Source organism: Lineus longissimus, chromosome 2 (assembly GCF_910592395.1).
Source record: "Lineus longissimus chromosome 2, tnLinLong1.2, whole genome shotgun sequence".
Classification (NCBI taxonomy): Eukaryota; Metazoa; Nemertea; class Pilidiophora; order Heteronemertea; family Lineidae; genus Lineus; species Lineus longissimus.
In genome coordinates this window covers 10,223,450-10,251,358 of record NC_088309.1, presented here as the reverse complement: position 1 = coordinate 10,251,358, position 27,909 = coordinate 10,223,450, and the positions used below count along the sequence as shown (strand labels likewise).

Sequence of the window (27,909 nt, the reverse complement as noted above, 5' to 3'; positions counted from 1 at the left end):
GACACTCTGAGGTTATTGCTTACAAATATATTTTGAGTAAAACTACTTGACGTACTTGCCTTAACATACAGGGTGTCTCATGCATTGTGCTGCACCAGTCTATGCATGACTGTATGTCTAGACGACGTTGAAACTGGCCAGGTGTATTCTACAAGTGACAAGCTATTCAGAAATGTATAGGTTTATGTGAGAGTAAGATACTGCCAAGTCTACAGTCGCTGGAACAGGGGTAAACATGAAGGAACATGAAATGACGTCGCGTCATTTTTGGAGGCAGGTAGGCCTGGCCCCCTCACCGGCTAGTGAGACCACGAGCACCTGCTCCTGTATGCGAGATTGCCAATCAAAGTTGTCACGTGATACATGGAATTAGTATGGCGGACAAGATGGATCGAAGTGGAAGTTCTGGACAAATTGGGGATTTAAAATCATCTCAAAACAGTCTTTGTGCAAATGAGATTGAATTAAACGTAATACCTTCTGGTGAAACCGAATCAGAGAAATCAGCAGACAAACCGAAATCGCGATTCAAAGTCGCGAAAGTCGATTTTGTTGATGAAAAGCAACCAACTTCAAAACAAGGTGAAAATCCAAATGATGCAGCTGAATCTCAGGATGCAGCTAATGGGTACCCTTCACCATCCCGATCTGCCGCCTCTGGGGCTGGGTCACATGTGGGTGCTGAAGGAAGTCTTGCATCTGGGAGTACCTCGCCACCCAATTCGCCCACTAACAGAGACAGTGCTATAGGACAAGACACTACAAATCTGAAAACATTTGGCCACAATACTACTGAAGCGTTGCCCCATGTTGACCATTACCGAAATTTGTTGAGTGCTACAACTGCACTTCGATCTAGACCCACCTTGGAAGAATTACATGATGGACATGACGCCGCAGATAAGGTGAGGAATCTGTTGTTTTCGTACCTCATGATGATGTCATCTGAACATCTTCGCCAACTGTCTAGCTGTCGCAATGCATGCTGCTCTGAGCTGGCCTGGTACTGGTATAAATTTGTGTATTGGTGTTACAATATCAAACATGATTTGTTTTCCTTGTTTTAGACCGTAGCAACGCTTAGATCAACTTTAGGCCAACATAATATAATGGACAATTTCAACGAAATTTGTTCTTGTGCTGAGCAGTCAATGAGTCATGTGTTTCACAAGGTTTCACAAAATTGCTTTGCTAACTGCAAGTTTTTTGTTTAAAAAAATGATTTATGAATCTGTCATGTTTGTGTCATCAAATTTTCCATCAGTAAAGCATGGTTGTTGTTGGGGTATACTGTCATTGTTCTGTGTACATATAATTGTACCAGCTTACCTTACCTAGCTATGCATGTACATTTGTGATCAGGATCAGTTTTTTAACCCCATGACATTTTGATGTCTGCTCTCACATCTGACTCTAATAGTTGCCATTATCTAAATGAACGCTTGCTAGAACTGAATGATTGATTCATGGGTTGATAGATTGATTGATTGATTGATTGATTGATTGAATGATTGTTTGGTGTATAGTGAGTTGAACTGTAAGTGCTACATGTTTGTAAAATTGTCTTGTTTCCATCTCTTCACATTCAGTAACATCATGTCTTGTTTCTGTCATTCTGTGTAATTCTAGCAACATGCAAAGCGTGTTAGTGCTACATTCTTATTAGTGAGTACTTGTTGGATTCAGTGTTAAAAATGTTAGAAATTTTATAAAGACTAAGAATTTGGAATTCCAGAAAGGCAAAAAACTGTATTTCAAGAAATGCCATCCCAAGTCTTGCCAGGTATCAAAGATGATACCTAATTTTGCTCTCAACTCCCAATAGGAAATTTTGTCGTAAGTGTGAAACCCGCTAATTCATACATGTATATGCTGTGCTACATGTATGACAATGATATTGGCCCTGGGTACCAGCATATCTTAGGGGGGTTTTAGGACATCTTGTATAAAGAACCCTCCATTGACAGAATTTGGTACTCGGAAAAAGCTGAGGTGCTGTCATGGCTGTTGCTCCAGATTCTTAGTCGCCAGGTCACAATAACAAAAAGGTTTTTCAATTATCTAACAAATCGTTTTTATTTCGCCCATTTCATGGTTTTATCCCATAAGAGAATGCGCACAGTATTGTAAATTTCATGCTAGTTGGCAGTAAAATGCTACCAAATGTATGCTATCATGCTGATGGGATAGGCATTTCGAATTATGATGGACAGGCATGTTTATTGAGAATGTTTGATGGGCTTCCAGTTCCTCAGTCAGTCAGCTGACTTGTTTTCTATATATAGTCACAGGTAAGCTAAACTACTGAGTGTATTTATAATTGATGTAGTCAGTGCCAAGCATTGTTTTATGAATCATGGCTGCCTCATCTTCTAAAAACTTGGTGGGAAAAGAAGAAAATTACAGAAAAAAACGTTTCTTCTCCTCGTTTAGATGTTTTCTTCATTTTGACTTGAGGAGTCTTTTGGGATTTCTGAAAAAAATATGTTTTGATGTTAATTAAAAAAATCATTTGCCCACTTTGTAGAGTTTTTTGACTGCATTGAATTGAAATAATTGTAAAACTACATACCCAGATCGATGCCTGAACTGAAGTATTCCAACTTTAAGTTTGTTTTAAAGGAGTGGGAGTTAAGGAAACGTTTAATCATGAAGTCTCTACTGCTACGCTAGAGCTAATTAGCATTCCATTGCACCACGTCTAACAATTACAAAACAGGTGGCATGTCCTCAAGCTGCATTGCAGACCTACATGTGTGTTAGAATATGTAAAATCATGTGATTGTTACAATCAAAATTATTCGATTGTAGCATCAAGATGAATATACATGTGTTTCTGGTGTTATATGAATATAGTTACCGACATCATTTTAGGTACCGGTACCTACTCTAAAATACGTGTGTTACAGGTCAAACCATGAAAAATAAGTATTTCTAAAAAAATCTGGGGACAATTTTTATGTCAAACTCTTATGGGATAAATATCAATCATAATAACACATTTTTTCCCACGATAACTGTTAATAGATAATTTGAGTTGTGATCATTGTTGTCCTCATTGTATTTCAGAAAGGATAAAATTTTAAGAAGTTTGTCATTGGATGTTTACATTTTAAGTTGGTTAAAGTGTACTGCATGAATGTTACATGGTTGTATCATGATCCTCGTACCAATAGACATATATTTCTCCCTTGACTAAATGGATTTTAACTTTCTTGAAGACTAATTATGTACCTCTGGTTTTCAAATCATATCCCCATCCTCACTCAATCCCCTAGCACCATGCATATAACGCAGCATCCCACATAGTAGGTTAAGATCGGTTTGGGATGCTCTCTTCATTTTAAAAGTACCAAAGAAGTACACGTGATGAAGAAACTGTCCATGATCCAGTTTGATTCGTTCATTCCAGTCTTAATGCAAGTTAATTTCAGACACCATCATGCAACATGTGTATGATGGTGTCAAAATGTGTTTCTGGTGTGACAGGATTTGCTTTTCAGGGTACATGTATCAGGGCTAACGAGTTGGGATGAAATTGACATAACATTGAATTTTTTCAATTAACCTGCATTGGTTCATGTATTGTACTTCCCTTTAGATTCTGACCTCATTTTTCAAAAAAGTACCAACTGAATTTACTGTGCTTCATGGAATCAAACACCTCATGATAATACTTATAGAATATGTAATCCTCTTCAATTCTGGAATATTTTCTTCCAAAATGTACACAGTAATAATAGAAAGGTTTGATTCAGCCTTTGTATAAATCCCACACACAAGCAGTAACATAAACATGGATGAAGGTAACAATTTTCGGAAAGAATTCAGGGATTTAATACCGGTATGTTTTTTTTCCCCAGGATGGATTTATCCAAGATCCGCTGTTACCAGAGGAAAATGGTATAGCCAAGAAAGCAGAAACGGACACGCCAGATCACAAGGTGGTTCCAGCCAACTCAAAGAATCAGGCCACGAAATTTGGATGGGTCAAAGGAGTATTAGTAAGTCTTGTTAGCAAAGTGATTTTTATACAATTCAGGATCGTGGAATTGTGGAAAAAATGGAATGGCACTATTAGTAATAGGGATGTTATGACCCATGATCTGCTCCACAATGTGTTTAAACACAACATCCAAAAGTTGCTAGTAGTCTTTTATCTGACTGAAACTGGGAAAATCGTCCCCCCTATTCTCTGATGACACGATGACCTTGCATCACCATCCTAGTGTTGAGGTGTTGAGGCCTCAGTGGCTGAGATTATAAAAACGTTTTACATCTTTCCTTCTTCTCTAACTATTCAGGTGCGATGTCTCCTGAATATCTGGGGTGTGATGCTGTTCATCCGTCTCTCCTGGGTGGTGGGACAGGCCGGGATAGGACTTGCACTTGTGATAATTCTTCTCTCTGCCGTGGTGACGACAATTACAGCTTTGTCTATGTCCGCTATTTGTACCAATGGTGAAGTAAAAGGGGGTAAGTGTAACAGAACTTTTTTAGGAACTTCACAGAATAGATACATGAGCTGCCTAGTCTGGCTTACCAGTGGGCCTGAGTTACCTCTAACTCAATATGTATCGATACAACCATATAATGTGATCCGTCACAGCAAAACCAGGCGCATGTCGCTCTGTGCTTGGCAGGTTGAGACGGACTGTTTGTTCATTTCTCTATTGTCTGCCTTTTGTGAAGTATGAGCACATCAATTTCTCCCATTATCTTCTGGTGTCATTTAGGCTCATCTTCTGTGCGACATGCGCCTGGTTTTGGTGTGACGAGTCACATATACGCAATGAAAGTTGCTAACATCTTCATGATGTAGACGTTTATTTACACTATATACAAATTCAACGATCGATTTCGGTTCGCTCGAACCCTCATCAGGCGGTTACAAGACTGAATGAGAACCATAGACTGGTGACATACATACTATTATACATTATGCAATGCTTGAGTGATTATAAGTGAGCTAAATTTAGAATAGTTGTAGAAAATATGAGAACCCGTAATATGACAATCTGTATCCTCAGGAGAAACATGCAAAATGACCTTTTAAACATGCGTTGTGCTGTATACATGTGTTTACATCTATCATTTTCACATTCGTTGACATTTTTGTCAGTGTGCAACATCTCACCTACTGTGTTAAGTTGGTAATAATTTTGATATTGATTAATTTGTGGCAGTTTTATTACCGGGGTGCTTTTGTGTTTTGATTGTCAGATTGGTAGATTAGGAATGCAATTTGCCCATAATAAAAGCATTTTAATCAGGAAGTTGGAAGTAGTATATAGCCGCGTGTACACCACCTGAAAATGGACCACCAATCTTGGTTCGCGAACCAATGCCGCACCATCGAAAATCCACCAAGCGCGTACACCAGCGCTGCAGCTAGTTATAAAATCCGGCAACAGATGGCGCGTAAACAATAAGCAGAAAGAACCATTTCGAAAGCGCCACCTGACGCCGAACCATCTAACTAGCTAATTGAATTTGGACCATCAAGCTTGATGGGACAAATTCGCCCGGCAATTTGTACCGGCAATGGATTGCCGAACAAATTTGTCGCGGCAATGTGGTGGTGTACGTGCAATTGGTCCACCAATATTTCGTGGTGTACGCGCAACTTATGTTTGCTAGGCTGGAAGGAAAAGTTCTGGGCTGTATCTTTTTATAAGAGTCATAGGAAGTTTAGGCATCAGTTTGTCCATGTCACATGCTGACTTGATCACACCTCAGAAGGCAATGTAGCAAACACCACTAATATAGTCAACCAAAACTAGATGAACCTCCTGAATTGCAGTAGACTGAGATGAAAGCTATGCATTTTTCTAAGTCAAGTTTGGTGGCATCTTTATGATCATGCTTTACCTATCACTAATAAAGAGTTTGTTATGTTGTGACGGAATTGAACTCAATGGATGTGGACCGTGACATTCAAACATCCAGGGCACACCATGTGTGTTTTGATCTGTTGTGGGGTAGATCACTGCAACTAAGAGTGTGCACATTGTCAAACTTGAATAAGGTGACAGAATGATATTCTGTCTTGAAAAAGGAACTAGTTCATGTATTCAAATTCTGTTCAGTCATGCGGATGGAATTTCACATCCGGCCCAAGAATGATAAACTCTGATAAACACATTAAAGAAATGCATTTTGCATCTTCTTTAGTCGGTTTTAGGGACTGACTGTTGTCACAGTGGGGTTTGACCTTATGTTTGGTTTGGGGGTAAGATGGCATTTTGTTGATCTGCATCAAGTCATCCCCAATGCTTTGCTTCAAAATATCAAACATGTTCAGTTGGTTATCAAAGCTATACTAAATAAGTTGTTATAGTAAAACTTGGTGCCTTTGAGTGTTCATCAAGAGACTTACCACCACCTGACATCCAATCCACTTTAGAGCAATAATGATACAGAAGTGCATGTCTCAATTCATTAGTGACACTCAATCTAATGAGGCTTGAGATCCTCAGTGAGGGAATTGCATTTGAAGTGGTTGGATGTTGGTAATGATGGGGAAAAGTAATGTAGGCTGTCAAGTTTATCGAGGAATTTGACTGGTTTGTGTTCGGTTTCAACCCCAGGGAGATTGATGGCGTAGTTTTTAGAGTGCCAGGGTAATTAATCGAGAAGTTGTGGGTTCATCTCTATGCAGGAGCACCACTTTTTCATCTGTATCTTTCAGCAACGCATCTATGTGATCTCTGTACATATGTTGCTTTCTCTCCTCCAAAGAGCATAGTCGGGTACTACCAGGATTACCTCGGATTGACCAGCGTCCTATCCAGGGGGAGCGATACTCCTAGGCGCTTAAAAACTCCAGCCTGAAGAGCTAGTCAGCGGCTTGGGCAACCCAGCCAATCAGTATCTAAAACATTATTTCAACCCTAGCGTGGTCAACATCTGTATGAAATATCGACACAGACCTTGTTCCTCATTGACCTACGAAATATTTTTCTCGGTGATGTTGCCCATCTCGACCACCAAGGGTCAATATTCACAAATTGATCTGCTGAGGGAGTGAGGTCAAGAGCTGAATTCGACCGGACACCCCGGTGATTCAAGACTTGAGGGATTGGCAAAAGGTCAACCAATCCTTCCAATCAGTCATTCACAGAAGTGATCAGGCTTTAACGTTGGCAGTCTGAAGCTATTTCGGGAACAAATTGCATCATCTCACGCTCACTTCTTCTTTTACGCTCTCTGTTACGAAGTACATTTTTTCTCTCCAAATGCTTTTAGACAGCTTCGATGGCTCCAACTAATCCCTTGATGATTAAACGGCGGAAAGATTGATCTAAGTCCCATAGTCCCATGGGTCATCATCTGTGTAGATGGAAGATAGTCTTTAGCCCTGTGATGGATATCTCATCAATGCGTGTGATTCTGTTGATGCGGTGTCGACAGGTTTTTTTGGCCAAGTTTCATCTTGATATCGGGCATTTGTAAAAGAATGATCCAGATGAAGTTCTGTATGTGTCTTCAGCGCAGACGGTTTAATATTTGCTTCAGTGGCTGTCTCATCTGTGTGCGTCTCGCCCAGCACCATTTTGACCATATTTTATTGTGACCTGCTGCTTTCATATCAGGCTATGGAAATCATATGAGGCATTCAGATGGTTGGTAAATTGGTTCTTTTGTTGCCTCATCTGTAATGGGGATGGGGTCATTATTTTGTCTCCGGGCTGTTGGTCAATTCCATGCTATATTGCTTCGATTCATATGCTTTGTGTGCTTTTGGTGTAATTAATTCAGAGACAGTTCGAGGTGTTGGCAATGGATTTGAGTATATCTACACTACAGCGCCGAGAGAGCAAAATCTAAAAAAATATTTTAAATTTATTTAAATTATTTGGAGGAAAAATGCCTTGACTCACCAAATATACCGCGTGAACATGTCCATCACTTGGCATTTGCAAAAATTCAACACCGCAAACATTGGAGTTCTACAATAAATCACTCTCCACATTCCTAGAGGAGACAGTTTCATTACTTCACAAACACCTCGACACAGCTAACTGGCTGTCACAGTTTCATTACTTTACAAACACCTCGACACAGCTTATTGGCTGTCACAGTTTCATTACTTTACAAACACCTCGACACAGCTTACTGGCTGTCACAGTTTCATTACTTTACAAACACCTCGACACAGCTAACTGGCTGTCACAGTTTCATTACTTTACAAACACCTCGACACAGCTTACTGGCTGTCACAGTTTCATTACTTTACAAACACCTCGACACAGCTTACTGGCTGTCACAGTTTCATTACTTTACAAACACCTCGACACAGCTAACTGGCTGTCACAGTTTCATTACTTTACAAACACCTCGACACAGCTTACTGGCTGTCACAGTTTCATTACTTTACAAACACCTCGACACAGCTTACTGGCTGTCACAGTTTCATTACTTTACAAACACCTCAACACAGCTAACTGGCTGTCACAGTTTCATTACTTTACAAACACCTCGACACAGCTAACTGGCTGTCACAGTTTCATTACTTCACAAACACCTCGACACAGCTTTATAATTGGCTGTCACAGTTTCATTACTTCACAGACACCTTGACACAGCTAACTGGCTGTCACAGTTTCATTATTTCACAAACACCTCGACACAGCAAATTGGCTGTCACTTGATATTGTTCTAATAACAGCTTTATGGAAAGATCGATCAGGAAATCCCATTAGCCATCAGCTACTACAGATGTTCAAACGTTACTGCAGTAGGTGGCTGGCTAAACAGTGGACGATTTTCAACATCTAATCAGTAGATTGCCTGACAACCAGGGAGGCAGCCAATTCCAGCAAAACAAGAAGTTGATAAGGCAATGGGATATTGACATAGGAAGCTCAGGTTATTTGACGTCTGCAACAGGAACCCTTTGCCATCTCCTTGGTTGCCTCCCTAGAGGCGTCTCTACCCTGCCAGTAGATCATGTCTCTGTTGGATAATTCCCGGGCGGGGGAAAATCAAAGTAATGTTCCAGTCCTTATTCGGGGCTTACATAGGTTGCGACATCATTATCATCCTCCCTATTCAGGAAGCTGATAATGCTGTTGTTTTTGTGCGTACAGGACACTGGTTATGAATATCTGCAACAGGAGCCCTTATCAATAAAGGTGCAATGTACAAGGAGTATATTTTGATTAATATGTTGTTGTAAAGGTCGCTCGTGACTAACCTTTGGCGTAGGTTGCCTTTATTCGATGATTGAAGTGAAGTGTCACAACTAATTTCCTGATGGAAAGGCCATGTGGATTCGTTGTCCATAAATCTTTGATCATGATACCAATAATCTTTGGACAAGATGGAAATTATGTTGGTAGAAAAAAACTTGTGACGATATACTCAACATTTTCAGTCAACTGATGATAACTCTTTCCAGTCCAACAATTTGTTTGTTGTACATCAGTCACCATTTCAAACACTTTGATCATTGCATATTTTGGGCCGTCTCTGATTGTGGTAGCAGGGAGTGGAGTCACAAACAAATATCTGTCAGCTGGAGTTGCAGGGAGGGAAAAAGGGTAACAGCCCTATTTCTCCCGATTCCTGATACCTGATAGATTGTGAGCAATTTTGTCAGAATCCCAACACAATACACTTCTTATACCATTCCTCTTCTTCTGAGTTTCAAGTCATTTCTCAATTTTGGACCACAGAAAATGTGTTTCCATCTTTCATTATTCCATTCCAGTGTACCATGACTTGACTGACTGTCCTTGCTATACATTGTTAAATGATTTTGTCATTGTTTTTATTCTTTTAGGCGGTGCTTACTACATGATATCTCGAAGTCTGGGTCCAGAGTTCGGAGGTGCTATAGGACTTATATTTTCAATGGCCAATGCAGTGGCGGTAGCAATGTATGTTGTTGGTTTTGCGGAGACAGTTCGAGATCTGATGGCGGTAAGTCCATAAACACGAAGTAACAGGCTTGGGTCCTTGTCATGGAGATAACCTATGGGTCCTCGTCTTGGAGATAACCTGTACGGTATCACTGCAAGACATTGAAAGTTTGTTTCATTTTGAATAATAATGTATTTTATCTCAATGCAAACCATGCATCTTTGAGAAAAACACAGAACGATATTTTGTTTACTTTCAGGCACATGGAGCCCAGATGGTGGATCCAACCAATGACATTAGGATCATCGGTACCATCACCTTATTTCTGCTAATCACAATAGCGGTCATAGGAATGGAATGGGAAGCAAGGGTAAGCTCACTGTTCATTCATATAGATCTTTCTGCAACTTGTCACCTTCTCCCTCATTTTTTTCCCAGGGGATAGCAGACAAAAGAAGATTTTTGCAAATTTTATTGAGTCATGAACTGATCTTGTTGCCGAATCAACTTATGAAATTTTTGCTGATATGTCCGTCAAAATCTAATTGCATCGTGGTTCTTCTTCAAATTTCAGTGTTCCTGATAAATATTCTGTCTGTATTCCAATTAAATATTCATACTGGTTTGGTGATAAAGACAGTTAATCAAATTTCCCATTTCAGTTCCATGGCTAACTAAGTTAAGGTTATTGCCTTTAGCAATTTGGTTGGTGATTGAAGTAGTATTTCTTAACGATGGTAGGATTAACTGCTTAGTAGCATGTGTTAAAGGCTGTTAAATAAGAATTGGAACACATTCCACCATTGCAGCTTGCAGATGAGGTTGGATTATACACAGGACTACCCCAAATGGCCGGTTGATCACCAGATCACTGTCTCCAATGGAAGGAATTATGAGGATACCCGGTTTTGCCCTAGCTTAGGCTCAGAGATTGAGAGAGTCACACTATAGTATGGCCCTAAGTGATTTTGTAGTTCTTATTTTATAAGGCTTGACCGAGCAGTATTTTTACGACTTCCATTAGCGTTACCTTGGTGACTGTTTTATAAGTCTGTCCTGTAACTGAACAGCGTAATCAGCAGGACAACCTACTGTACCATCACAACTCCACAACAGGTTTTTGGACTTCAGGGAATTGTTGCTGGCTGTGTCTAGTGCCATGGAAATATTCATGTTCTGTTCGAATCCTTTTGTCCAAATTTTGCCTATTATGTTAAACATGCATTGCATTTTGTTCATGAAAATGTGCTAAATAGTTTTAAAAGCAGCAGGAGCAAGTTAGCCAATTGAGATTGAGAAGTAAGAATAAATCAACAGGATAGACTGTTGTGATTATGTTATAAATTTTTCATACGTCTTACTTGATATATGTTGTTGTTTGATAATGAGGCCCATGTGTCTAATGTTTGAAGAGCAAACATATCAAATGTTCAATTCAGCGTGCGAGTCTGTCAGCTACAGGCGCCTGTCTGACTTTCATCTACTGATTCAAGATTTGAAATGCATTTCTCGACATTTCTAACACTCGTTTACTATACATTCTATTAGTGACAAACTATTAACCATGGTTTTTTTAAAGGATCAGTTCTGTCAGCTACAAATAGCTTTGAACCTACCATGCTTTGAACTTGTTTTGGTTATTCTCTTGGTAGCAGGTTAAGAAATCAAGCTCTTAGTGATCTTGGGAAGGGAATTCAGCTTGATTCTAAGCAAAATGTTGCAAAATGTCCTGTAACAAGTTACTCAATCTGCTTTAACATCTCTAATAATATGCTCAAACCTCAATTCTCTGCTCAATGATGAACAGAGCATTCATCCAGTGGGATGACACTCCTAATGCTGAGTAGTCAGGAAATGATGCTTGCTTTTGCCGGAAAAACGTTTTACTATGATACTCTAGTCATAGTTTCTAATCATTGCTTCTTATTACATATCACCCCGGTTTCTCTGTGTCTGGATCGATATGATTGTGGATATTATAAGAACGCGACTAAATATTTCCTCTTGAACAGTCTTAAAATATGACGTTGACTTATTTTCTTGTCTCTCTGTGGTGTCTACCTTAACCCATCAATCAACTGAGCTATGTTTTTCCAATATCTTCTGGTATTGATTATTGATGTGTGGTGTCTGGATCGATATATATTATAGCTAGAATTTGGGGGGGAAACTAGTAGCATAGTGGTTGAAATACCGAGCTCATGAGCAGCAGGTTGTCTGTTCCATGTTCTGAATAGTGTCCTTGAGCAGGACACATAATCTTACTTCTCTCCACCCTGGTCTATAAATGGGTACCAGTCCTGCCTGGGAAGTTAACCTGCCCTGGATCAGCATCCTGTCCAGGGGGAGTGATACTCTTAGTTGCTCAATCATGCTAATACTGCAGAAACTGGGATAAGTTCTATCTGGCTCATGTCAACGGCTCGAGCAGTAGCTCTCTTTTCTTTTTTTCCATCTTTTTGGTATTCATTTTCAAAATCATTGAACTTATGGAAGTAATTTATCCTCGAGCACCCATAAGTTCCCCCTTGAGTCTGCCTGAAGTTGTCAGCTGCATCGATAGACACATATGATGAACGGTCACAGTCTATCACACGGAGCATTTCTTCCACCCTTCCATCAATCAAGGCAGTTTTCTCTATAAATACATTGGATTGGTCTAGTTACCGATGCATCCTGTCTGGATCAATATGCCATGACTCCATCGAATGTTGTGACCTTTGAAAGGATAGGTTGTTTGCTTATTTCATTACCGTCTGCCACTTGACAAGATTTTCTGCTCAGAGATTGGCAAAATTGGACTGAAAATAAAGGTGAAAATTGAGTGTTTTATTTTTCGTGATATTTGAGAATGCACTGTCAAATGCAAAGGTTAGCTAGAAAATTTCAACTGTGATGCGTTAACCATTAAAAATTTGGCAGCTAATACAGTATTTAGTGTTCTGCAAATTGAAAATGTATGGATACATGTTGGATGAGACAGTATCTTGTCATGATTCCCTGCTATTTCTGGCCAGACACATATACAAGCTTGTTTGCTTATTCCATTGGCATTTGCAAATTCGTTAGATATTCTGTTCAGAGGTTGGCAAAGCTGGATGCAACATGAGGGCGCAAATGTGATGAGACGGTATCCAGTCGTGGTAAGTCGCAACAAATATGTACTGGTGACTGACAATGGTACAGATGAAGTTCACATCAAGGCTAGCCATCTATACGACTCTTTATCACTACATAGTACATCATTATCCGAGCTTGTTTGCTCATCCATTATCGTCTTCATCTTGGAGAAATTGTGTGCTCAGAATACAGAGCGCAAAGTATTTCAGTTGATAGTTGCTCAATCAATGGGCTTGGTAAGTGTCCTGAGTAATTTCCTCTAATATTGACTTCCAGCAGTTTCTAATCCGAAGATGTGACTCCGAGTATTTCTGACAGTAAGTAATGTCTTAGATTTATAACATCGCATTCTTGATCTTTTCAGGCCCAGCTCGTGCTGCTTGTCGTTCTCATCATCGCCATTGTCGATTTCATCATAGGAACATTCATCCCTCCAACTGAAGACAAGTTATCCAAAGGTTTCGTAGGCTATAGAGGTGAGAATAAAAAAAAGTGTAAAGCAACTTGCAGATGAGGGATTTTTATTGCTGCAACCAGCAATAATACTATGTGAGTTGCGTGTGGTCTTAAATATAATTATGTAACATTATAACAAGCCATTTCTCAATGAATTCAGCCTTGTTCTTCTACTGAAAGTGTTTGAAAATTTGCTCCTTCTCAATAATCAACTAACTTATTTGTGTGTTGCAGGTCCAATATTTGTTGAAAACCTGGGGCCAGGGTTCAGGGGAACAGAGTCTTTCTTCTCTGTATTTGCCGTCTTCTTTCCTGCTGCTACCGGAATTCTAGCAGGAGCGAACATCTCCGGTGATCTCGTGGTAAGAATAAAGAATCTGGAGAGCAATAGTAGGGTGACTTTCTCTATGGTCTGTGTCCTTAGGCAAGTCACGACCCTCAAGGATGGAGCTCAAGACCTTGGATTACAAAATAAGTTGTGAAAAGTAGCAGAATTCCGGACTGAATCAGAATTGATGTTATTTCATGCTGTTTATGATGCTACAGGTGTCATACCTTGGTCAAGGCAAGCAAAAGGTCTTGTCATGTGTAGCACTGTGGTCTCTGAAGGAAAATTATTTCAAGCTCGAGGGAACACAGAGTGAGATAGAGAGAAGAGAGCAGTGTCACTAGAGTTTGGCACTAGCTTCGATGGTGTCACATATCGCCAGCTTCAGCGGCGTAAAACTGGTGTTGCATGTCACTATCTTTAGTGGTGTTACACTGGTGTTACATGTTACTAGCTTTATTGGTGTTACATTAACATAACAATCCTATCCTCTCTTATTTAAGGATCCACAAAAAGACATTCCTCGAGGGACCCTCTGGGCAATCCTTATCAGTACAGTCGTGTACCTCTTCATGGCGTGCTTGGCAGGCTCATGTATCGTCAGAGATGCTTTTGGACCAATTGCATCAGTCCTCCTCAACTCAACGCTCAACTCAACGCTCAATGACATGGCTACCATGTCGACCATGGCCATGTCGAACTTGTCTACCCTCAATCATACTGTCAACGATACTAATTTGTCTCAGTGCATTGCTGAAGGAAATTGTAAATATGGCTTGTTGAATAACTTTCAGGTAAGTGGGATACTGTTAATTGTTTTAGGGATATTTACCAGCTGTTAGTGTCAGAGTAGACTATTGACTGTAATACTGGTAAACCTATTTTGTTTTATATTTATTTTGTAATTTTTACCTACATCTACATGCATATTTTTGTATTTCGTCATGATAAACATCTGCAATGTAGCTGCCTTGCCCTTGGGAGGTTGTAACACAATAGATACAAAGCATGCATTAAATGGTTAACAAACCGCCAACCACACCCATTGAGGTGCTATCAATTTACTAATGAGTTATTTAATGGAGTCTATGGTTTATCATGACAAATATTGCACAACTTATTTATGACTGGGGTCATTAGCATTCTTTGAAATGAAATGTACATGTAAATAGCTACCTGTGTGTATTCGAGGGGTGTTGAATTTAGAATTGTTATTTCAGAATGACACGTTTTACAGAATTGTTATCATTTTTGCAAAAGTAATTTCAAGTTTTCTTCAGGGAAGATAATGACACATTACAGCTACAAAATCAATCTGGCAGAGGTCTTTTGCCACCGAATTAGGCTAGGGGATGAACGATCTTTGTTTGAACACAAAAGAACAGTTGATGAGCTAGGTTTGAATTACGATAAATGATTTTAGGCCCCCTAGGGTGATAAATGAGGATATCATTGTTACCTTCATCACCTGAATCTTGAATATGTATCATTGCCGATTAGCTCTATTTCGTTTATCTTCTACAGGTGATGGAAATGGTCTCGGGATTCGGTCCTATTGTAACTGCTGGTATATTCTCTGCGACGCTCTCATCTGCTCTCGCTAGTCTTGTTGGAGCACCCAAAGTCTTCCAGGTAAGGAAAGAGGGCGTCATTGTTACAGAGCGTTGAGATTGTTATGGTAGCGATGTGGTAAAGAGCGTCGGCCCCTAAGAAAATAGGTTCAAACCCTTCCAAACCACTTTGTACTTTTCTCAATTGAGTTTAAAAGTCAGATGTTTTCAAGTCACTTCACTTTGATTGCCTCATCCCTTGATTCAAATGTTAAACTTTAGTTTCGTTGTACTTGGTTGTGCAAGAGAAAAAGCCTTGAAAGAAATACGAAATACTTTTTCATGAGAGAACTCAAACTTTGTTACTTTCCTTGTAAAATCTTTCATTGCATCCTCATTGACTTTCAGGCTGTATGCAAGGATAAAATTTTCCCCAAGATCCATGTTTTTGCAAAGGGTTACGGGAAAAATGAGGAGCCCAGAAGAGCATATGCATTGACGTTTTTTATTGCACTGGTTTTCATAGCTATAGGTAAGTGATTGGAAAATATAGAATGGAATGGGCAGATAACGCTAGATCGACTCATTGCCAATTGAGTAATACAGTCCTGGCTGACTGAACCTGATACTCTTGTGTTGTGACTTTGACCGACTTTTGATCAACATCTTTTTCGTTTCTTTTAAAAAATCATGCTCTTCTATTCTGATAGAAACCACTGACCTTGTAGGGAAACAGAGGTCAAATTATGTAATTGGATGTAACTACATATATGGCCTATTTCTCAACCAAAATTCGATCTACAGGGTGGCCCAGAAGACTTTTCCCTTGCACAATAGAATTCTATTGTGTACCATTGTGTGAGGGAAAAGTTTTCTGGAGCACCCTGTAGTTGGGTGAGAACAGTGGCTGCTCAAAAAGGATACATTTTCCAACCTGTCCATTTCAATAAACCTATATATTCAAAGTAATCAGCCTGATCTGATGAAATCAATTTCCTTTCAGGTGAATTGAACACTATTGCCCCGATCATCTCCAACTTCTTTCTCATGTCCTATACCCTCATCAACTACTCCTGTTTTGATGCATCGCTGGCAAAGTCACCTGGTAAGTGAGCAGATCGACTCTTATGCTCTATTGTACAGTAGAACCTCCCATAGCGGACACCTCTGTTAAGGACAACCTCTCTATTAAGGACACTATTTTTGGTCCCAAAGTGGTGGTTTTCATTCAATTTGACCTCTCTAATCAAGACACCTCTTTATTAAGGACAGCACTAGTCAGTCCCGAGGGTGACCTTAATAGAGAGGTTCTACTGTACCACAATATGTGACCCGCTCTACCAAAACTAGGCGCTTGTCGCATCTGAACTTGACAGGTTGATACGGACTTGTTGTTCATTTCCCTATTGTAGACCTTTTGTGAAATGTGACCAAATCAGTTTGTAATAGATTTCACAAAAGGTCTACAATAGGGAAATGAACAACAAGTCCGTATCAACCTGTCAAGTTCAGATGCGACAAGCGCCTAGTTTTGGTAGAGCGAGTCACATATTTGGTCTACCAAAGTAGAAATTGAACATTGAAGATACTCTGTTACAGTGGAACATGAGTAGGACGCCCAGGGGAATAGCACCTCGAAGAGGAGAGCAACCACCGAAAAAAAACAACAACTTAAGTGTAACATTTATCACACGCTTCTCAGAATCATTCAAGAATATAAGAGGTGGTCGTTGTACAACATCACTTCTCATTAACTTCATAGTGGATCAGTCTCGGCCTCCTACACTATCGGACACCGGGCATAACATGCTCTTTCTTCAGTTTTCCAGTGGATAATGCGCAAGTCGTTTCTTTTTGCTTTTAGGTTGGCGGCCAGCATTCAAGTACTATTCTATGTGGATTGCTCTTGCTGGTAGTTTACTCTGCCTGGGTGTCATGTTCGTAATCAACTGGTGGACGGCTCTCATCACGTTCGGGTTGGTCTCTGGACTTTATATCTATGTACATTATATGAAACCAGGTGGGTGGACACAATTAGTTTTAATCATACCCAATTCATGCTTCATCAAGCCTAATATGGAGCTGATAACCACTGAAGTCGTCGGCAAAGTTGACCTTTGATGCTGCACGCTACTTCTGGCAGGGGTTGTGACAAAACATTGGCTGACTCAAGTGCAGCACAAAATATTACTTTTGTGTAAAAAAAATCTCCCTTTTGCCACATTGACTCATTGGCTACTTACTTTTATTTCTAGCATCGTCCAAGCAAACAACATTGCCATAATGTATACCCTGGTAAAAAACAATAAATAATCTGATTATCAATTGTCTTTCAGATGTTAACTGGGGCTCGTCAACCCAGCAAACAACATTGCCATAATGTATACCCTGGTAAAAAACAATAAATAATCTGATTATCAATTGTCTTTCAGATGTTAACTGGGGCTCGTCAACCCAGGCACACGTTTATAGAAATGCCCTCCAGTCTTCACTCAAATTGGTCTCGGTATTGGATCATGTCAAGAATTTCAGGTAGGTTACAGAAATGGTCCAATTCGGTGTTGCTAGCCTCCTCTTTCCCATCACTGTTCGTTTCGATCGCTTTCTGGTCTACTTTCGAAGTTCATGAAAAAACTGTCTGTTTTCTTCCAGACCCCAGATACTCGTTCTGTCTGGCTTTCCCAGCAGCAGGCCTGCTCTTGTCGACTTTGCTTCCAATATTACGAAGAACATCAGTTTAATGGTCTGTGGACATATTATGGAGGTAAGCCCAATCACAGTCTTTCCAAATTCCTTGAGAAATGGCTGAATTTTTAAGAGAACTTACCTCAATAGATTCTTCAGCTCCTGTTACCAATCTCTCACCCGAAAATGATGAAATACAAGAGGATATGACATTTCAATACAAATGTGTATACCTCGTCTATCTTGATGAAACTGCAACGGAAAGTTTTCCGGCTATTTTTGCCCCTGATGATATGTGATTACCTCTAACTTGAAGAAGGGCAAATCTTTAAGAAGACAAGATCAATACTATTGAAAGTACGTGTATTTGACATCATTACAGGGTGAACAATCAGACTATTCAGCTCAGCTGCGGGCCTATCCAGCCCTCGCCTACAACTGGTTGAAGAAGAGGAAGATCAAGTCATTCTATACGGCTACCACTGCCAAGAGTACAAGGGAGGGCGTGCAGTCTCTCATACAAAACACGGGGGTCGGAAAGTTACGTCCAAATACCTTATTGATGGGTTATAAATGTGATTGGCTGAAGGACGATCCCGTTAAAGTACAGATGTATTTCAATATCATTCAGTAAGTGCGTCAGTTTTGCATTAGTGTTATCAAGACTTTATCAATTCTTGGTGTTTTGAATGAGTTTGGTTTTCGATCATGCAGTATCTGTACAAGCCTGGACCTTCATACGACTTCTGTGCCAATGTAGACTGTTATGCTATGTCGACTACTTTCACTTCTGCGTCCTGGTATGGACTTATTTGACATCATGATCAGCTGTATTTGAATTCCTCATTCTTCGATGGGTTTGAGGCTAGTGAGAAGGACATGAGGGAAAAAATAACCATGCTCTCCCAACTGACTGAGGTCGCTGGGGGAATTTAAGTAACACTGCTGGCAAATGACCTAAAAGTTACCAAATGATGGTGGTTATGACTCATCCTCAGTGCTTGGTGGTTGAAATAGGATCACTGTGCAGGTTTTTAAATCTTCCTGTTTAGCGTTTCAAATTGTCGCGTTTGTTTCCTTTGCAGTGATGCATTTGACTTGCAATTTGGTGTAGGTATCCTCCGTCTCCAGGATGGCCTGGATTTCTCCGATTACTCGTCACCTCAGATTGCCATCCAGACGTTCGCCGATGATAGTGACGAAGGTAAGAGGCAAATGAAATCTCTTACTGAAGACCTGACTGCACAATAAATCACAACCCATACTAAAAAGACATTCCTGGAATAAATTAGAAACTACTCTAATCATTTCAAATCGTCCACCAGTTTTACAGCTGATCTTGATCACTGCAGAGTACAATAATGGAACAGGTTGGTGCAGTCCCTGAAGAGGGCTCCGGCCCAGGTAGATGTACTTGACAGTTTGACCAGTCATCTCACCTGTTTGTTCGTGGTTCGGCTGTGTGTTCTTCCATTCACTGCCTCTTCAATCCCAGATGGCCAGGTTGCCTGAATGCTCTCTAATTGTCCTGTCATAATCCATGCGGGAGCTGTTTGTCACTTGAGGACACATGGCTTGCCGGTGGTTTCCAAGCTGATCTGGTCTGCAGTTGATCTGGTCTGCCGTGGATCTGGTCTGCAGTGTATCATGACAGGTATTTTTGTATGTACAGGCAGCGGTATCGAGAACATCGGGTTGAAAGGTGCACCACCGTTACAATACTGCTTGCGTTCAGATATCAATTTATGGTTGTCCGCGACTGGTGGCAAGGCCAGGGACTATGCACAAGGTACTCACATTGTATAGCGTGTTAGTCCAGTACCCACAGTTAAATGGTCTTATCTCTTCTCTCCGTTTGCCAATCTCTCTCTCCATTAGTTCTGTTGCACGTCAGGCCCTGTTGTTAGAAAGCATGTTTGTTCACATGCATTTATGTGTACATCGATGTACATCAAACATGTCAACTTTCAACATGCTGTAATGAGCCCTCATGCTTTCTAACAGCGGGATCCAGTTTGTTGATGTCTGTTTGATGTGCTTGTAAATCTTATACAGGATTGCTGTAAGATCTGTCTTTAAGAAGGAGCGCTTCACTATTCATCCTTGAATTTTGTCACCCCTTTAAATCGTCTGCCTCTCTTTCAGTCTCCCCAAATGTCTCAAAAGCATGTCTGAATTCAGAAAGCTTCGAATAGAGTGTTATAGTTTCTTTGGAGTGTACTCTTACATAGAAAAATCAACACACGCAACTATTTAGACATGCATTTACTAGTTGCTTTGGATACAAGGTTCTTACATCCCCTAAAAACTCTGAATGTACTGGAGTATTGGAAGAGACATCATTGGAGATTATTCTGAGTACATATATCTGCAGTAAACATCACAAGTTTACTTATACAATGACAATCTTACTTGAAAAAGACAAATTTGTCAACTTTTGTACACAGGTTTATATCAGTGGAACTCCTTTATCTGGTGTTTGTAACTGGTGCTTTATCGTTTCAGAAAGTGACGAGTCTGACAACGAACATGACGAGAACGGAAGCATGTTTGACGTCAGCAACGAAGGGAATGAAAGAAACGGAACAAGGGTTGCAAGATTTACAATCAATCCAACGCCGTCAGTCGAGGATATCCCATCGCTGAAACCATCGCGAACGCCCTCGAGACAAAATGTCGCCGTACTGGGCGACCCGAATGCTGTGGTGAACGAGAACGCACCAAACAAACCAGAATTTGCCAGTATTAATAAGGAAGTGTTGAAAACGGTGAATCGTTATCATAAGAAGCAACCAAAGGGAACGATAGATGTCTGGTGGCTGTTCGATGATGGAGGTAAGAAGATTGCACGAATTTCTTTTGTCTTGAAAAGGCAGCATTGTAAAAATCTGGTGCAGGCACTGTCTACCGCCATGTACTGCATAGCTACAGACGGAACTGACTTTGTCGAAAGAGGAATGATATAATGACCCTGACTATTTGGCCTTACAAAATAACCATACATTTTATGATTCATTGTGGTTAGTCATGTTTGCTTGCTGGGCCAATTGTGGTTCGTCCCATGATGGGTGATCGCCAACAATACTTTGTGTATGTCCTTCTATCTGAGCTGAAAAGTGTCTGTCTTTCTTCAGGTCTGACTATGCTCATTCCCTACATCCTCTCCAACAAGTCTCAGTGGAGACATTGTAAACTGAGGGTGTTCACAGCTGCGACCAAGAAGGGAGAGATTGATAATGACCAACGACAGTAAGTATATTTTCAAGCCAATCCTCTATAGTAGGAGTAACATGCCATTCTCGGTATCTCCAAATTAGCAAAGGAATTTAAAGCTTCTTATACATGTTCATGTGTCCTTTCTTTTTCAGTATGGCCACCCTATTGAGTAAATTCAGAATTGACTATTCATCAATCACTGTCCTGGCGGATGTGGGCAAGAAACCTAATCCACAAAGGTAAGAAGACCGTTCTTCCCCGGCGTGGAAAAATGCCTAGTTAGAAATTGTGTTTGATTGTCTCAGGGCTCAGATGGTCTGAAGAAATGTGGAAGATTTTTGAAAGTATACAAAAAAGGGCATCACAGGGACACTAGAACTAGAACATCCCTCATTGTCAGATGGCTTGGAGAAGTCATACGAATGTACAGATTGGAATGTTACAGTATTCCAATCATTATAGTCTGTTGACCTGCACTGCCTGTTGCAGTTATTTGCCTCTTAGGTCTTGACCAAAACATGGTCTTGGTGTCATGGAGTGTTTCTGTTCCGCAGATGGAATTTTCATCTCGCCTAATGTGGACGAAGCTCATATGTTTGGATTTTAATTTGATTCTTTTCCTTTCAGTTTGCAAACATTCCAGAATATGACGTCGGATTGGAAACTGAATGAAGAGGCTGGGGAAACGGCTCAGACCCATCCGTGGAAGATCTCGCCTGCCGAACTCTCCACCCAGCGCACCAAGGTGAGCAGCGAGAGACATCATCGTCCACCATCGACAGTTAATGGCATATGCCGAGACTAGTTGATTTCAGTACTGATTTTATGTAGCGACATGGCTAAAATACTTCAGGAATAATCTTTGGTAATTTCAGAGAACGTATTTATCAATGTGCTTGAGGCCTCATATGTGACGATGTGAGTAAAATTATTTCTGCCTTATTTCAGACAAATCGACAGTTGAGACTCCGCGAACTGATGCTGGAGCATTCAAAGGATGCTACTCTCATTGTGATGTAAGTACAGTGGAACCTCCCTTAGCGGACACCTCTCTATTAAGGACAACCTCTCCATTAAGGACACTAGTTTTAGTCCCAAAGCGGTTGTGTCTATTCAATTTGACCTTTCTAATCAGGACACCTCTCTATTAAGGACAACACTTGTCAGTCCCGAGGGTGTCCTTAATAGAGAGGTTCTACTGTATACAATCGTTGATTGTAATATTCCTACAAGAAGACTACCGTCACATGGGGTAGCTTCGAACAAACAGGTATCTACGTCTTCCAGGGATATTAAATAGAGTATCGGTGAAATTTTAGGTCCGCTTTATGGAGGAATATGCCTCTTCAGATGAAACCCTCTCTTGTTAGCTCACCTGTCAGGTGAGCTAATACGATACCGCGGCGTCTGGCGTCCGTCGTCGTCGTCGTCGTCCGTCGTTAACTTTTGACAAAATCATGGCACGTTTCTTAACCGCTTGACCCAGAAAGTTCATACTTGGTGTGTGGGTACCCCTAGGCAAGACCTTCCTTCAGAATGAAAATCAGCACAATTTGACTGCTGGTCTGCCATATAGGGGGTGCTCTTTGAAAACCTCTTTTTGTTGATATCGGAGTATAAACCCCCAGCTGTTACTCTTTTTTTTTCAGGACTCTGCCGATGCCGAGAAAGGGGACAGTTTCAGCAGGGCTCTACATGGCTTGGCTGGAGACGCTGACAAAGGACATGCCACCTGTTCTTTTGCTGAGAGGGAATCAAGCTAGCGTACTTACATACTACTCATAAGAAAGTCTGATCTATTGCCTGATGCGCAAAGTGGAGGATTGGAGTTAAAAGATCATACTGGTAGAAACTGGTAAAACTGATGAGTAGAAGTCTATTTGGCACAGTTAGAATGGCAAACGGCATTATGTTGTTGTTCCCACCAAGGAATTTGTACTTAACAGAAGATTTTTTGAGACGGAGCTCAAAGGAAAAGCTAGACTTTGTGAAAACAGCTCAGGTTAGAAGAACAGCGATCTGAAGCTACAGTTCCAAGATTTTTACAAAATTTCTTTCAGTATGGAAATATTGCTATGTGATGCTTATGATGTATATTTATATAGTGTAACGTTAACAATTATTATGTTATAGAATTATGTAGAACTAAAAGCTTACCATACCTGATGGTTCAGCTGCACAGCCATTAGAAATCAAGTAATCATGTTTTAAATCTTGAACTTCTACTTGAAGTGGCACAGTAGAAACATTAGCACCTGTCTCCACTGAGGTCCCAGATTCGATACTCGATAAGGGAAGTGATTTTCATCCCAAAAACAGTAATTTTTATACAATTTGACCCGTGTAATCAGGCTACCACCCTATTGACAGCATTTGTCAGTCCCAGGGTTGTCCTAATGGAGAAGTTCTAAGGTACGGAAGTAGATTTATGAAACTTGTGAGAACAGTGCAAAGTTATCACATATCTCAGTAAACTTAGTGTAGTTTCTAGGTTCATTGGTACAGGTCTGTTTTTTGATAATTGAAATGTTGCAGTCTTACGGCTTGCTTGGTCTCATTGAAGTGCATGAATGAATTTGCAACCAAACCCTCCTCACAGTGCTAGAACGTGCGTGTCTATGTTTTTATTATAGATTTATCACTGCATTCTAGTTCGTGTCCATGCGCCGAGTGTCCAGTTATACATATAGTACCCATACTACAAGTATTGTATAGTTGAGCTTCAATGATGTGCTTTTTAACATTTTTAGAAAAACAGAAAAATATCTGATGAAAATTTCTGAACCCAGATTTGTGATAATGGCTCTGTATGCTTTGTCTGTGAAACTTAGAATGATGTGAAGAGTTCCAAAATTATCTGTATGTATATAAATTGAGACGGGCTATATAAGTGGAACTGGCTGTGATCATGATACTGTGGTATTCGATGTATGAGGGGAACTAGCTTTCCCATTCAGTACACGTAAATCTATGTTGTAAATGATATAAGTTTTTAACCTTGGCTATAGAGGTTCTTCACGTGACGTCACGACGTGACGTTTTGACGGCCACCTGCCAAGGAATTTCCTTTACGTTGGACCATGTGTGATGGCCAATATGGCCGTGCAAATGCACTGGTAACGTCATCATGTGACGTCAGTGAAGAACCTCTATAATGTAGTACTGTTCTGAACTTGATAGCAACATTTCTGGTGCTTTCACTTCTTTATTTCTTATCAGATTTCAGTCGGGGCCAAACACTGAAAAGAACCTTGGTAGATGGCAGTAATATTAGTCATATCTTTGATACACTAGTGAAGCTGTACATGTAGCTAGAGACCTGTAATGACGGTCGCTGTAAAGAGCCTGGTTGTTGAACAGTTCTAAATAAGAGCGCAAATATTATTACAAAATTGACAGAGCAGACGTGCAATATCATCAAGGTGTGTTCACCGGATACCGTGTTCATTCAATTAAAGGGACAATATAGGCAGCAGCTAGAAAGGCAAGATAAAGTTACACGAAGTCGCCCAAAGGGGTCTCTCCCATCTCTCAGTACGTTGAAACTTTTCATGAGGAATATATGTAGTGCTGAATCTAACATGACCAATTCCCTTACAGTGCATATAAGTCACCTGAAGCGGGCCAATTTAACACCCTGCTCCTGCCTATAGTCCCCCTTTAAGTTAGCTATTAGACGACCTGTTGACATTACTATTGGAATCTTTTGATTCTGCGCCCACCCAACTTGGGTGCTTTGTAATGATAGAATAAAAGGTCGAGGACGGATCACTTCGGGGTTGACCATAGGTAACGCCATTTTGGCTAGACCTCAAAATCCTAAAGCAATTGAAAGTCTTTCCGAATGAATTGAATGCTCATTTAAATCATGAGAGGCTGTTCCCTGGAAAACAAAGAACAGACTCCAGTCCTTGAAATGAGCATTCATAACGTTTTGAAAAAGTTCTTTTTGCTTTAGGATTTTGAGGTCTAGCCAAAATGGCGGTCTGTATGGTCAACACTAAACTGAGCACACATGTGTTGATGAATGGAAATAGCTATAGGTGTTAATATAATTAAATGAATTGCAATATGATCATAATAGAATGATGTGTGAGGACGATACCTGATCTCACGCAGGCCTGAGCACTTCATCAGCTAGAGCCTCATTCCGATGTTATCTGCCGCTGGATTCGAATACCATATCTTGAAGAAGACGTGGCACGAATGGAAGTCATGCGTTTTCTCGCCGTGCAATTGTACTAAGCTTTGATTCTTTCCAAGAAGAGGCACATTTGAAAAAAGTCAGGATGTGCGCGGATCATTATTGAATCGTAAATCAATCAGAATCGGTCAGTTTGAAAGTTGTGTAAAGCTTTATGTCCATACGGTATGAACTGATGACTGATCCTTTCATAATTTCATTAGCTGATGGAAGTTTCCGATTCACATACTATTAAACTAATGCTAGCAATGATCTCTCTCGGAAATACCTGTAATTAGACCAAATTACATTTATCAGTCTTTTATTTTATTAGTGTAGGACAATTTTATTGTTTTTGTTGTACAGTTTATCATGGTTGTGTTCCCCAGTTTCAGTTTCCTCTCAAACAGGTAGGGTGGACCAAGGATCTGTCAAACTTGGAACTTTTGTCACATGGAAGTCGGACGGGTTTCAGCAGGAAACCAGTGGTGTCGTCCTGGTTTTCGTGCTCATAAATGTGTATACAGAAGAAGCTTTTTGAGTTAACGCCGTTCATAAGTTTGGAGTATGAAAAAAATTAACATCTTCTTAGAAAATGTTAAGTGTGACACTTGAGAGGACTTATTCAGAAGCTTTTGTATATAAGATGTATTTGAAGACGGTAGTTTTATTTTGAAGCACAAAATAATGCACAAATATGCACATGTACGTACAGTCTTTTTCTTCTCGACCAGATTTGGAGTAACTTGTAAATTATCATGTTGGGTATCCTTTCCTAAAACTATAAAGGAACTCCTTGGCTTTTTGGCTAAAATCTATTCACTTATGGTGTTGTCTGTCAAAATAGTTAACCCAGACACAGCATGATACATGTATGCAGTTTTCACATTGATATGATTTCTTACCCCAGTACCCTAAACATGTTTCAATGATAAAAATATGTTGTGATACTTGATCAAAGAAAATATGTTCCATTCACATGGCGGATGACTTATCCCCTGGGTCATCAGGGTCCGTTTAGTGTCCATGGTCTTCAGTATTTCAAAAACTGTGTTTAAACAGGGGACAATAATGAGTCTTTTGGCTTTGTTACATTTTAAGATAATCCCCTATTGCTTGGTGTATTTTCTGTTTTGTTAATACCAGTGTATGTGAGTCGTTTGTTAATGTAACTAGTGATATAATGCCAAAGAAGTGCCTAGATTTACTCTTGCCTGTAAAGCTCATTATTTTTACGAGCCACAAATATTTGTAATGAGATGATAGTCACAACCACAATACAATGTCAAATTTATGAAATCATGAAATCTCCCTGGAGAATGAACACTACAGTAGAACCTCTCTATAAAGGACCCTCGGGACTTACAAGTGCTGTCCCTAATAGAGAGGTGTCCTGATTAGAGAGGTGAAATTGAATGGAAACATTCACTTTGGGACCAAAACTAGTGTCCTTAATAGAGAGGGTGTCCTCTATAGAGAGGTGTCCACTATGTGAGGTTTCACTGTACTTTTGTGTGTTTATTCCTTATTTCGAGGCAGGAATGCCTGGAAATGTTGCTCCATTCTCCAAGGTAATCATGCCAACCCACAGAAAATGCTAATATAATGCATCAAAATCACAATTAGAAAACTCATTTGGTGATCCCATAATCCCACCTTGAAATAGGGAAGACAGTTATAAAGTGTGCAGCTGATTCTCCAGGGTGGAAATGTAGGTTTAATATCTTGGTCAAAGAAATAATGGGTTTTACAGTCTGCTGTTATCATTGAAGAAAGCTCTTAGTTAGAAATGCTGCACTGACTTCAATAAGGAAAAGCCCTTAAACCCTCAACCTTCTTCATCTAAGCTTTTTCAGCTTTCAGAATTTCTGAGATGCAAGCTCAGACAGTCTGACTGTTTTCAGTAACGAAGTTGACTGTCATAAATTCTCAACCAATTCAAGATCTTCGAAATTCAGTCCAAGTTCTTATGCTTATGTTGTATTTCCACAGGTTACAAAAGTAAGAAGTCCTGAATTTGCCTTCTAACATCCGGATCCTTTATTCTAAAACTGCTTCACAAGATTTAACACGCCAAAGTCATAATTGATAAAGTAGTTCGTCAGGATGACGATTCGTCCACGTGACTAGAAATACTCGGGAGACTGGAATAACTGCAATCACTCTGATAACTAACTCTCTCTCTCTCTCTCTCTGCCGAGAGCGTGCGGACATCTGTTTTGTGTCCACGCGCAGCTTTGTCTGCACCAAGAATTACACATTACAGTGCTACTCATAAGAAAGGTTTTACAATTACTATACAACACTTATTGAAATTTTCATCCATAGACACCCATGTTTTGGATCCCAAACTATTGAAGACACTGTCAGTGTTATAACTAAGATCTTGTAATGCCAGATTTGCTTGTAGTCTCGACATGCTCACACTTGGACCAGTTGCACCTGTATGTGTATATATATAAATCTGTCGTATACACCCTGAATAAAATTCCCATTGCTTCTTA

The 27,909-nt window shown here is 40.1% G+C and overlaps 1 protein-coding gene across 1 annotated transcript; it reads left to right on the top strand.

The window, feature by feature from the left end:
* The first annotated feature begins 385 nt into the window (after positions 1-385).
* LOC135482586 (solute carrier family 12 member 3-like) lies at positions 386-27,909 on the top strand. The gene is made up of 22 exons (XM_064762748.1): positions 386-905; positions 3,864-4,004; positions 4,305-4,476; positions 9,788-9,927; positions 10,127-10,237; positions 13,352-13,463; positions 13,678-13,805; positions 14,275-14,565; positions 15,296-15,403; positions 15,730-15,853; positions 16,325-16,426; positions 17,186-17,341; positions 17,754-17,853; positions 17,974-18,085; positions 18,389-18,636; positions 19,092-19,210; positions 20,512-20,841; positions 21,141-21,255; positions 21,375-21,461; positions 21,850-21,967; positions 22,171-22,238; positions 22,872-27,909. Exons 1-22 carry the CDS (start codon positions 387-389, stop codon positions 23,005-23,007), a joined length of 3,537 nt encoding a protein of 1,178 aa, XP_064618818.1. The 5' UTR covers position 386; the 3' UTR covers positions 23,008-27,909.

Coding starts and splice junctions, on each gene's coding strand:
- LOC135482586 (XM_064762748.1), top strand. CDS start 387: ATGGATCGAAGTGGAAGTTCTGGACAAATTGGGGATTTAAAATCATCT. Junction 14,566..15,295: donor GCTTGTTGAATAACTTTCAG/GTAAGTGGGATA, acceptor TATCTTCTACAG/GTGATGGAAATGGTCTCGGG. Junction 17,854..17,973: donor GATCATGTCAAGAATTTCAG/GTAGGTTACAGA, acceptor GTTTTCTTCCAG/ACCCCAGATACTCGTTCTGT.